Source organism: Triplophysa rosa, linkage group LG25, assembly GCF_024868665.1.
Source record: "Triplophysa rosa linkage group LG25, Trosa_1v2, whole genome shotgun sequence".
Classification (NCBI taxonomy): domain Eukaryota; kingdom Metazoa; phylum Chordata; class Actinopteri; order Cypriniformes; family Nemacheilidae; genus Triplophysa; species Triplophysa rosa.
The window spans coordinates 16,129,795-16,143,368 of NC_079914.1; the positions used below are offsets into that span (position 1 = coordinate 16,129,795).

General features: G+C 41.6%; 1 protein-coding gene across 1 annotated transcript in view; it reads left to right on the forward strand.

Annotated features, from left to right (window-relative positions):
• The first annotated feature begins 277 nt into the window (after nucleotides 1–277).
• The window catches only part of LOC130548391 (uncharacterized), an 83,025-nt gene continuing 69,728 nt past the window's right edge, over nucleotides 278–13,574 (forward strand). The window contains exon 1 of the mRNA XM_057325134.1: nucleotides 278–602. Coding sequence (XP_057181117.1) covers nucleotides 281–602 — 322 coding nt within the window. The 5' untranslated portion in view covers nucleotides 278–280. The remainder of the gene's footprint in view (nucleotides 603–13,574) is intronic.

Here is a 13,574-nt window from a genome sequence, read left to right on the forward strand (position 1 = left end):
CCACTTCCTGTCGTCAACGGTCACTGTCGCTGGTGTCAGTCACCGGAGGTCGCCGTCTCTCTATTGAAATGAATGACATCGCCTCGCTTTGTCGCTGGGTGTCGCTGGCGGTGTGAATGCACATTAATACAAAGTCTCTCACAGTGCATTTGTGGTGCACATTTCATCAGTTTGGTTGATTGCTTCTAAACATCTGAGACTGTTGATCATCTTCACCTGAACACTGATGAGTTCTGATGTTTATATTTCTCTCTCTTGTGTTTGTGTGACAGTTAAAGTGATGACGGTGATTGAGAGAGATTCTGTCACTCTAGAGTGTGATGTCACTAAACTCCAGTCAGATGATGTCATCCAGTGGAGCTTTAGAGATGAAGTGATAGCCGCATTCAATAAGGACAACAAGATCTCTAGTGTTGAAGAGAGACTCACAGACAGACTGAAGGTGGATGATCAGACCGGATCTCTCATCATCAAAGACATCAAAACAGAAGACGCTGGACTGTATAAAGTAAAGATAAGCAGCAGCAGTCGAGTGAAATCATTCCTTCAGCTCATCACCGGTGGAGGACCATCATACTCTCAATTCAATCTTATTGTCAAAGGTAAGAAGCTCAAGTCTATTAATAATATTTACATGTTCTACACAAACTGCTGTTATTCAGCTCATCAAACCTAATGTACACCACTGAAAAAGTCAACAGAAAAACTTTAAGGAACTTTTTCACACTTCAAGCAGATGACTTGGAGTAAATATTTTGTGATTTTTAAGGTCCTACTTTGGTTTATGGAGTGTCCAACAGCAAGTTTACGTACATATACGGTGTAAAAACACGTTCATTTTCTAATAATAGGCAGTTATTAGTGTTACTTCTTGACTGACTCTCAAATGATTCGTTGGGCGATTCATCTGCCCCTCCTTTCTGACAGTCTACTCTGATTGGTCAGATGGTCTAGTCTGCTGTGATTGGTCTACTGCATGCAGCGTCACAAAAGGAAAGTAGGAGGGCATTACACAGAGTGACGCAAATCTGACCCAGAACTGAAATTAGAATGACAGACGAATTGTTCGCAGGATTCAGAGTCGACTCCTTTTTTCCCAAGACAACAAATTTATTCATTCACTTTCGGCTTTACAACTTGCAGACTGCTTATATTCACACACAGCAACATTACACACGGCATGACATGTCATTTATAGGACATTGTAATATTTACTCTCGCACATGAGTAATAAAGACAAATGTTATTTACTGTTATTACACGGTGCTCTGGAATACTTGATGCTGATTGGCCAGTTGCAACATTCCAAGGTCTATTATTCCCCATTAACAACCACTCAAAACCACTTTAATAACACATAGGCCTATAAACTTTATTTACAAATGATTAACAGTCTGAATGATGCAGGTGTTCTGCATTCATTACAACTGCAATAATAAAAGATGATAAAAAGAGATCTATAAAAGAGAATCTCTCTATAAAAGAGAAAATAACTTGTGAGTCAAGCAGCTCTGTAATAAGCAGGATAACATACAGACACTGTGTGGTTATCACTCCTCTGCTTTATGTTTGGGTCCCGTCTGGGTTTATTTTGAAACAGCAACTGGCTGTACATTAAAACATTCTAACAAAGTAAATATTAAACAAAAAACAGCTCTAGTGTTACGTAATCTATTCAATTTCTGTCAGAATGATACTAAGAAATAATAGAGAATTATCATGAGAAACGTAATTGTACAAACGTGGAAAAAGCTATAGGAGATTAGTTTACACACAAAATGGGCATTAAAATGTGAATACACAATTCTCTATGCACATACTGGGATTAATAAAAGGTCAACTTCAATATGTAAATACTATATGTGCACACTAAAGACAATCTCGACTGTGTGCATATTAGGGCTGCCCCCTTACAGTCGACTGTTCCTTATTCGACAAGAAGACACTTATTCAAACATATTTTATTTAGTTGATTGTCGCAGCTTATCATTTCAAAAGCATATACGCACCATTTTAGTCGCTTTACATAGCCTTTCGCTCTAACACTACCGTGAGCTTGGATAAAGGCTGCTATTATAAGCATGTTTAAATGTTTATTTGTCCAATGGTGTAAGAGTGACATGGTGGTTAGAAAATGAGGAATGCAATCCTACGTTTGCCAGATTTGCTAAGCACATGCGCTGCATCCCTTCCATGTCCCCCATCAGTGTGCTTCTGAAGGCAGCCGCATTGGCTTTATTTTGTGCGGGACACCGAGCTCAGTTTTCTCAACAATGCGGACAAACTTGGGTTCCTGCGACATTCTAAAATGCTAAATGTGGCTTAATCCATTAAAGGCGGGGTGTCCAATTTCGGAATTATGTTGTTAAGACAAAGTTGGGCCGAGTACCAAAACAACCTTGTAGCCAATCAGCAGTAAGGTGTACAGTGCACAGGACGGACATTAGCCGAGCCGAGCGCTGACAAAAGCGACAGATGGGGGTAGGAGTGTGTCTGTTTGGGTGATTTGAAAATCAACAACGGCTAAGAGAAATGGTACACCCCGCCTTTAAGATCACATTCAGTATTCACCTTAATAAAGCATATAAAGAAATGCAGAAGAGCCTAGAATGTAAAGGATCACAAGTGTAAGTGCTTTGCATTCATGTTCTGGGCTTCTGCTTTTCTTTACATAATATTCTTTATTGTACCGCTTTCTTTTTTTATACCGAACATTTAGTGTTTTGGTCATGAGTTTGGTGGCATTATTGGGAAAACTGATCCCTGTGTCCTCTGTGAATTTTGTGTTCCCGTCTATATGAAGAATCTCACTCTGGCGTGTCTCGCAGAAATTGTAGGAAAAACTGAGGCGATTTAAGATAATGGTCTATATTGTTGTAGTACTTAGTTACTGCTTTATATTTTATTTATTTGTTTATATAGGGGCGGTTTCCCGCACAGGGATTAGTTTAAACCAGGACTAGGCCTTAGTTAAATTAGTATATTTAAGTCGTTTTAAAAGAAAATACCTTATAAAAACATTACTGGTGTGCATCTCGAGACAAAACAAACGCACTAAAATATTTTAAGATATGTCAGTGTGAGTTGTTTTCGATCAAGACACCTCTAACATTTGAGTTAGTCTGAGACTAGTCTTAAACCCTGCCTGGGAAACCGCCCCATAATGTTTTAAATATATTTATTTATTCCTCTTTTTGTGTTCTAACCTCTGAATTTTCTTTTGGTGTTAAGGCCGTCGGCTTGATTATTTCCACTGATACGTTTTCTTTTAAGTGGTTCAGTTTGCTGTATTTTTTATTTATTTATTTATTTACAATTTATTTTATATTCTACATTTAAAAATATTGCTATAATTTCGAATAAAATTCTTGTTTTCACATTATATTTTCATATTATATTTTTGCGGTCTGATGCAGAGATAAAATGTTTCATTATGTGTTCGTAGGCCATTTTAGTTTTCTGTTTTGGTTCGTTTGCCTAAAATGGATATTTATCCCAAATTTATTTTTTCAATTTTCACTAGTTGTAATAGTGAAATATTATATCACTATATTATATTAGTGATATAATTCTGGATTATATCACTAATATAATATTCTGGAATGTTATACGATTCTGGAATGATCTCTCTTTTGCTACAAGATCTATAGCCATCTTTAAGAATTGTTTAAAAACACATCTCTTCCGTCAACACCTAACACATTAATACAGACTTCTATTTCTTTCTCTACTTCTTTTTCTATCCTAACAACAACAACAAAAAAGGTACTTGGCTTCATATACTGTAATACACCGCGTCCTAAGCAAACGGGACGCGATGAGATTCCTGCGATTAGCAATTTGTTTGTCCATACCGAACGCGAAAAAGGGGGCGGGACGCGACAATCAATCACAAACACAGCCAATCAAAACGTTTTTTCTCTGTCCACGCACCCACTCACACTGCAGCTGAAGAGTGCAGAAAGAGAGATGCGTCCTGTTCTCATGACTTCAGTGATGCCTCACCGGACGGACGCTATGCTCTAATTTTAGAATCTAAACGTATGTAATCAAACGTATATAGCCTGTCCTCTTCCATGTTAATATTCATTAATATTCATGAGGTGCAGAACTTACATCGAATGAGATCGTTGTGTGGGCGGAGCTGTCAGGTTGGTTAGGACCAATGTACCATGTATTAAAATAATGTAATATTGCTCCTAAAGTGCTGCTGGCAGCGCGAACCACCGTAAACACTAGTGCTTAATGCGCAAGGTGCTGCAGACGCGTGTGAATGTTGAAACCCATTCGTCACCCAACTCGTGTTTACATAGAGAAATGGTGGGAAAGTAGCACAGCGGGATGGAAAATCACGTTGTCTGTATGAATGGCTGGGCCGGGTCACTGTAGCTCACAGCAGCACCCACATACTTTGTGCAGTAATTAGCGTGTTCTGTACAGGTCACACAGATGACGTATTTTTGTTGGCTAACCCAGATGTAAGTGCCGCGCTGGTTCCCTCGAACGAAAGCCTATGCATTTTTATGTGCATATAGACTTTTGGAAGATTGCAGAAAATAAGCTCTGTGATTAACAAAGATTTATGATGTTTACACATTTTTTCTATCAAGATAATCTTTACAAATTAACACAACAGTTGTTACTTTTGAATCTGAAATACAATCGGCAGAAGTAAAAAGCTAACACGAGGCTATAAACAGACTACACTTAAAGATCAGGTATCGCACGCAGTTTCTGCTAATCTCATATTAATCTTGAGTGCCTATACTGTACAGTAGTATTGCATACGTTGTATTAGAGGACTGCATTGGGATCTCGCGGGACCCAACACAAATCTCGCAGGAGCAGGCGGTTTTACCTTTGCCGCGGGCAGGACTGGGCGGGTAATACAAATACTGCCTGCGATTTATAGCCGCCAGCAAGGAAGGAAGAATAAAAAGTGGGATTTTACAGCACAAAACAAAAGCAAGGCAAGTCCGACATTTGGACAAATTTCTCCATTGTTACAGACAAAAGTGGAAAAGAATTAGACTTCGTATATATACCTCTTTCCTTTGTTATTTGTCAGTTGCAGCTTGCTATGTTCTAGGCACAGCTGAAGGCTAAGAGTTCCGGTGTTATGTTTGTAGCCTTTCAAAAATTATTGGTCTAATAAAAAATTTCATTTGTTCATCACCTTCAGATGAACATATTTATCGACCGTAAAATGAGCGTTTGAGCGCAAATGTTCTGTGTCTGTTATTATGAACAGTAGCATACCTCAATATTGTTTAAATTCTTTGTTAAATTGTTCGCGGGTGCAGGCGGGAGCGAACGCACAAATTGCAGGTGTGGGCGGGAGTGAAATACACACATTGCAGGAGCGGGCAGGATTGGTCAAAAATTCACCGGGAGCGGGATTATGAAATCAGTCCCGCGCAGGGCTCTACGTTGTATCTTTGAAGAGTGTTTAGTTTGATCACATTTATAGATAGATACAGCTGTACGATTATTTCCGCAAAAACATGAGCTGCTGGAGGCAAGGAGTGGGACGGAACTTCAGCACGAGCACACAATTATGCACGTACGCACTAAATGCCAACAAAACACAGATATATGACTTAGGGCGTTTTCAGATTGGGCTCGTTTGCTGTGGTCCGAACTTGAGTGCGATTGTTCCCGGCGCGCCCCCCGCAGCGTTGGTTTGGTTTCAGACTCAACGTGATTGTCGAACCCTGGCGCGTTTGTTTTCGTTTTACGTCATCAAAAATGTGCACGGCGCATGACAGAAAACAGAACATGGATCAATATATTGTCTTTTTATTCATTTGGTGCTATTATGCGCAGCAGAGTAAATTACATTTGGGTTTACTGTATGCGCGTTGCATGCAGACGGCTTTCTGCTGCTTGCAAACAGACTGTTGTGAGGACACCGTGGATTACTATTGACCTGCCGCTCTGCTTCCACTCGCAACGCTGAAACATGATGCAGCCTGCACTCTCGCTCGAATCCAAGGTCATCAACACTGTCATCTCTTACATGTGTTTTATTGAAGGAATATCAATGTCCGGCATCTTTTAGCACTGGGATTGCACCATCTATCATTTTCTCCGAATCCAGCATCATATCCACCGTTTATATAACATCCATCACTGAAATGCCGTGAACAAACAGACACACCTAAACTCCACTGCAGCACAGCGAAGCCAAAGTTGACGCAGTGCAGATAATCTTGATGGCAAGCGGGTCTCGCTCGTCGGTAGGCGTGTGGGCGGGCTCTTTCTTTCGCCTTGCCATGTTAAAAGGAATTGCCCAATAAAAGGAATAGGATCTCTGTTACGAAACAGGGATCCAGACTTTTAAAAAAACTTTCAGAAACAAGTTGGAGTGCTGGGGGAGTCTATCAAGCACAGAAATACTACGTCATACGTCCAACTCGTTTTTTAACAAGTTGACCATGTTAAATATGAGAAGCCAGCACGTTTAACTCTGTAAAGAAGTCAGAATGCTTGACATAGCATGATACATCCACTTTAAGGTCGCACAATATCAACATCACCACCACCAAGCCTCTGACAACTCTTTCAAACTTAAAAATGTGTTCCCAATAGTTACTCCATGAATGAATCTGCATCTATGTTTTAAGAGATTTGTGCCCATGTTGCATTATTTGTGAGCTTTTTTTGTCGTTTTTAGCAACTTGTTAGCAATCGCCGTTTTTAAGACACAATAGGGCTTTAAAAAATCACAAGCGGATTATAACTGGTGTGTTTTATGTCATGGAATAAAACATGAAAATAGTTAGATTTTTTGTTTACCACAGACCCTATTTCGAGCAAAAAACCCATAGATTTTGGAGTGATGGAACTGGAAGTCCTAAAATGCTTAACTCACTTCTGGGTTTTGCATACAAAAACACGTCCTATCTGAGCCTCCCTATTGCGTGAGGATATTGTGCTTCGAGATCTCGTCACACCCCTAACTGTTAGCAATGTTACATAAAACATCTTTCTCATTCATAAAGCTTAAACCATCATCTGATGTCCCTATTCCCCAATGTATATTGAAATATTTAAGTTATTGTCATAAACGTCTGAATAGTCAACCCAGTCTCACGTGACATACACACAAAAATTGGAATCTATTAATCCGTGTTCATGGACACGAATATCCCCATTTTTTCGTGTCAGTGAGCACGACCTTCTTTTCGTGTCACTCAGCACGACTTTCAATACACAGCCTGTGTGTGTGTTTACTAGTGATGCACGATATTTAATTTAGCCAATATGCCAATATTTTTATTTCAGTCATTTTAACCGATAGCCGATATCGATATAGTGCAAGTCTATAAGACTTTTTTTGATTATGATAGATAGAGGAAAATGTGCGTCTCTTTTTAAGTCACCATGCAATCAAACAGGAAAATTCCAAGTGTTTTACTCAGTGTTGCAGTGATTATTATAAATGATTTATCCCATTATATTTATTATTATTTTATAATTTGCACTTGTAATCTTTAATTAAAAACATTACGCTCCTCTCCCCCTCTCAACAACAACTCTTCAACACATGATGTCAGCAACAAAAAAGAGATATGACTCTGTCTAAAGGCCAGGCATTTTTAGCCATCCCCTCCAGTCCCAACTCACAACAAACCAATCAAAAAGGGAAGGGCAAAATAAAGCCCCTCTACATTTTTTTCTAATTTCAGAAGCCGTTTCCGACATAATTCCGACATACACCCCCCTCAGGAAAACTGCTAGTACCACAACCAGGTTTGTTAAAACTTGATGCCTCTCAGCAGCTGCAAGACTGCTTTGACAGAACCAGCTGGGGCGTTTTTGAACATCAAGACCTGGAGGTGTACACATATGGGTATATCCCAATCAAAAACCCTGGATGACAAGGAAGAAACATCGCCTTCAGGTCTAGGGATAGGCCCCTATATGGCATAGCTCGAGCCAACCTAAAAAGAGGTGTTTGACGAGCCAAGGCGGAATATGGAAGGAAGATCGATCACCACTTGGTCAGCAAAAACAGCAGGCAGGTGTGGCAGGTAGTCCAGCGTCTCACCAACTTCAGACCTAGCCTCGGACCTGCAAATGGTGACGCATCACTGGCAGAGGAGCTGAACCTCTTCTTTGCCCGTTTTGAGGTGGCATCACAAGACACGGCCGGGCTGCACCAAACATCAAACAGCGACTCTAACTTCACCCTTTCGGTGGAAGAATGGGAGGTGAGACGCAAACTAAGGGCCATTAACCCAAGGAAGGCTGCAGGCCCGGATGCCATCTCCGGACGTGTGCTGAAGGTCTGTGCTAATCAGCTGGCTGGGATCTTCACCACTATCTTTAATAGGTCACTTTCCCAGTCTGCTGTCCCATCCTGTCTGAAATCATCCATTATAGTCTCTTTGCCCACAAAAACATCTGCTACCAGACACAATGACTATCGGCCAGTAGCACTCACCCCTGTGGTGATGAAGTGTTTCAAAAAGCTGTTAAGGAAACACATACTTGCATTCCTACCTCCTACCCTTGACTCACTACAGTTTGCCTACAAGGCCAATAGGTCTACAGAGGATGCTATAGTCACAACACTTCACATCATGTTAACCCATCTGGAGCAGCAAGGTAACTACGCTCGGCGTCTCTTTGTGGACTACAGCGCGGCGTTTAACACCATCCTCCCCATAGGCTGGTGTGTAAACTATTGGACCTGGGTCTGCCCTACTCCACATGCCTTTGGATTAAAGACTTCTTCACAGGACGCCCACAGAGGGTTAGAGTAGGGCCCCACCTTTCCACAGCCATCAGCCTCAGCACCGGCTCCCTTCAGGGCTGCGTGCTGAGCCCCCTGCTCTATACTCTCTAAACACACGACTGCACCCCTCTCTAACAAAGAAATAGTGACGCATAGTACAAAAATTTTACTCACATAAGATTTGTACACCATTCCTATCAGATCCAATATTGACGGCACAGCACTGCTTTTTAATTTTAGTCTCTCTGCAAATCCAGTGTCGACCTGTGGCTTGTTCACAAATGAATCTGAGATGAAATGAAGTGAACAAACGCTCAAAGTTTTACCCGCGTGAGCTGGAACGTCTTTAAAAATAAACTTCAACTACGCATTACTAATGTCAGAATCAGGAGGAAGGTTATGCAGCGACTGTGTTCTTCCACAACCAGGCACTGCACAATATTTTGCAATCTTTAACGGCATGTTTATTGCTTGCTCGCTCTATCTGTTACTTGTAACTTTTGTGTTACTTCAGTACTGTCATGCGCAACCAGTGGGTGGGGCTAGAGAAGCAGTCGTTGATATTATTCTGTGGAGGCAGTGTTCAACCTATCTATGTCATACTGGCGTTCGCCGGGTCTGGTGTCAATAACAGATGTCATTTCAGTAACAAGGGTGTTTTCAGTTCTGACACTTACATGATGTTCGCTTGAATACGATTCCCTCTGATATGTAAAAGCTCGGGTTAAAATTGAGGTCATAATTCCTCACCCTTTTAAATTAAGATTTCCTTATCTAAGACCTTTAAAAGTCTTAAATTCAGATTCTACGGGTCTTAAATATTTTGGTCTCATTTCCGCAAAAAATCTTTCAGTCTGACAGCCCAAATGACTTTAAAATCATTGAACAGACCTAAGATTTTTCTCCCCGCAATACTTACTGCATCGTCACGACTCATCAGAGAGAACTGGGGTCACAGAATACAGGTTGAAGTAGCCGACAGCTAGTTTACAGCATCCTAGGTAAATTGTTTAAATGCAAGCTTAATAAAAATGGCTAGAATGATGAGTTCTCGTGGTGGTTAAAGCGGCAACGAGTAACTTTTGCTTACTGTTGCCCCACGTGGTTGATAAGCGGAATTGTCTGTATGCAGTGTCGTAAAAACTGTCGCAAAGATTTCCCGCTGGCAGCTCAATACACGTGAGTTTGTTTACTAAGCCGACGGACCCAGATACGTCATTCAAACTATGTCCACCGATCAGGTAAAGTAGTCCGTGTTACCATATGTTCTTCGTATATCAGTACAAAGATTCATGTATCGTTCCTCCATAATTATAAACTGTAATGTCAACAAAGAACGGTAAGTAAGCCTAGTTGTTTTTGCTTGCATAGTTGGTCTCGTGTATGTATCTCGCGTATGTAACTTAGCATTGTTTGCAAAGGGTGTCATTTTTATAATATAATGAAATATTGTCCACAAAATCATGTATCGTGCAACAATGTCCATAGTAGCTTATACAGCATACATTGTCATAAGTTTATAAGGTTGTATCATAGCATAGCATACCACACGGGTGCCAACACTATGGGCTGTACTACAGGGCTATACTACAACCTCAAAGTAGACTCGGGGGTAGCAGCTGATTGTTAGAAGTTAGCACAGAGCATGCTAGCTACATGGAACATTTGCATTTACCCGAAACACAACGCATGGACTTGAATGTGTTTTGTAACCTATAGTACTTTTCTTTTGTTATTATATCGGAAGTCACTAAACACAATCGCGACCAGGCGTTGTGTTTTGTGTTATACTGTATATGTAATAACTACAGTCAACTCGTTATGAAAACAGCGCATAGCATGTACATATATATAACGACAACATTAGCCTAATCAACGATTGAACTGTTCAACATTTGCGTGGTTTACTGGTCTGAACAAAATAATCTGCTACTTTTTACCACAGCACATTTAGTGTGGTTGTTTAGTCTTTATTTACAAGCACTACACACATTCATGACGAGACATGACAACATGCTAGCTATCGACACCGGCAACCATATATTATCTCTCAGCTACCTTACGCTTATAAAGTGTGAACCGGTGGTGCGCCAATGTCACAGACTAATAACATAACTTGCCATATTTCTGCGAGTGATGGCTTGATTCTTGATATCAAGAATTCACATTTTTACTAGTGAAAATGTAATTACTGATATCAAAAATAGCAATTGTTACTAGTAGAAATTCCATTCTTGATATCAAGAATTATAATTTTTACTAGTAAAAATTGAATTGTTGATATAAAAAATTCATATCCTGAGAATGATTAAAAGCTAATTCGGCTTGCCATAGAAAATGTAATTACTGATATCAAAAACAGCAATTGTTACTAGTAGAAATTCCATTCTTGATATCAAGAATTGTAATTTTTACTAGTAAAAATTGAACTGTTGATATCAAAAATTCATATCCTGAGAATGATTAAAAGCTAATTCAGCTTGCCATAGAAAATGTAATTACTGATATCAAAAACAGCAATTGTTACTAGTAGAAATTCCATTCTTGATATCAAGAATTGTAATTTTTACTAGTAAAAATTGAACTGTTGATATCAAAAATTCATATCCTGAGAATGATTAAAAGCTAATTCGGCTTGCCATAGTAGTGAGTGAGTGAGTGAGTGAGTGAGCGAGTGAGTGCGAGAGCGAGAGATTGTGCGTAAACCTGCGTGTTTGCGGTAATGTGACAGAAAAGCCAGTGATAATAAATTATATGTTCCTCGTATTGTTTCTATCTTCAGCATTAAAAAAAATCACGCAAACTTTTTAGAGTAGGTCTATCAAAATATATTTGCTATCAGTTATAAGCAGCTTGAAGAGGAAAACGAACCAGTAGGTTATCAGTGTTTATTAATGCATTTTGTTTTTCTATTTAGTTATTTTATTTATTCGATTTATGTATATCTATTTCTTGTCTTTGAAATGCTTTGTTTATTGAAACTAACCTGTTTCCATTTAACAGTAAAGTTTGACATTATAAACGTCAGATCAAGAGCAGGGTGCTGTGTGAGGCGGTGTCCTGTAGGCTACAGTATAACCCTGTGGTTCTCAACTCTGGCCCGCGAGATCCATTTTCCTGCTGAGTTTAGCCCCAGCTCTGATGAAACACACCTGAACAAGCTAATAGAATAGAAGAAGAATGAGCTTTATTGGCCAAGTATGTTTAATCAGCGTCTTTAGGAACAGATGCATTCAACTTGATGCGATGCTGCGCTAATCTGTCGGTGTACAGTATGTCATTAAAGTACCGTGAGAGCGATTGAGTGCCGACTGCTCCGTATGCATCTGAATAGCTCTCGCGGTACTTTAATGCGACACGTCCAGCAATTTGCGCAGCCCCGTATTAAGTTGAACGCGTCTGTTACTGAAGCCGCTGATTAGCTTGTTCAGGTGTGTTTTATCAGAGCTGGGGCTAAACTCGGCAGGAAAATCGATCTTGTGGGCCAGGGTTGAGAACCATTGCTATAACCTTTCTGTTGTTTAAACTTGACGAAGTGATATGGAACTGTAATGCGGTCAGCAGACCTGGAACACCTTCATAGGCGTGCATTTACCGAAAGTTAATGCATACCAATGAACGTTTGTCAACCAATAAAATTGAAGCATTCAATAGCCCGTGGTAAGAACCTTTTGTTCTTCAGAGCCTACGCATCTGATGAGCACTTCCAGATCTTCGCTGATCTTCCAGATTTCTCGCTGGTATCCTGCTGGAATCTACGACGTGGTGCAGCGGACGGTCCCTTACTGCAGCGACTTTCCCCTGGGCGTCTCGGCAGTTCCAGAAGTGTCTGAGCAATATTTCCTTTTTTTCTAAAAGAGCAAATTTCTCCAGCGTGGCATGTCCCGCTGTTCTCTTGGGTGCGACGCGCTCATTGAGGAAGGGGATGGACACGATGTCTGTCTCAGGTGTTTGGGTCTCCGGCACGCTGAGGCAGCCTTCGTGGATACATCTTGCCCGCACTGCGGGAAGATGCCTATCTAGACGTTGCGGTCACGGGTGGCGGTATTCTTTATGGGTAAAGCCACCACCTCGTCTATTACCCGATCTGTGACGGCAGTGACTACGGCCCTGCCACCCGTTTCGGTTAACACCGGGGGTGATATGGGGATCACTGTGAACGTTAGACCGCCAGCCACAGGCTCATGGACCGTTCACGCCCCGTCTCGCTCGTCTGACCATTCCTTAAAAGACGGTCCTACCCCGTCTTGTTCCTCCGCCACGTACTCGGAAGTGCGTGACGAAGATGAGATGTCGATCGTAGCATCGGAGGGCGACCTCTTGGCATCCGACCCCGACGATTCCTCGGAGCTCCCTCCCCCGGGGAGTCGAGCCCAGGAAGAAGTGGACGTTGAGATATCAACCATGCTCTTCCGGGCCGCCGCGAGCATTGGGCTGCAGTGCACAGCACCGCCTTTACCCCAGCGCTCGCGGTTGGATACGTGGTACCTGGGGTCTGAGCGCAGCTCCAAGCCGCGCCCAGCGCCGGTCCCGTATTTCCCGAGGTGCATGAGGAGCTGAGTAAGACTTGGAACGCGCCCCTCACGGCTCATTCCAGTCAGAAAGGCTCAGTCACCCTTACTTCCCTCGATGGTGGGGCGGCCAGGGGCTATGTCGAGATCCCCCAGGTGGAGCGTGCTGTCGCGGTGCACCTGTGCCCGCAGACAGTGGCCACCTGGAGGGCTCGGCCTAGACTCCCATCCAAGGCGTGTAAGTTTTCGGCATCGCTGGTGTCGAAGGCTTACATGGCTGCGGGTCAGGCCGCCTCCTCCCTCCACGCCATGGCCATCCT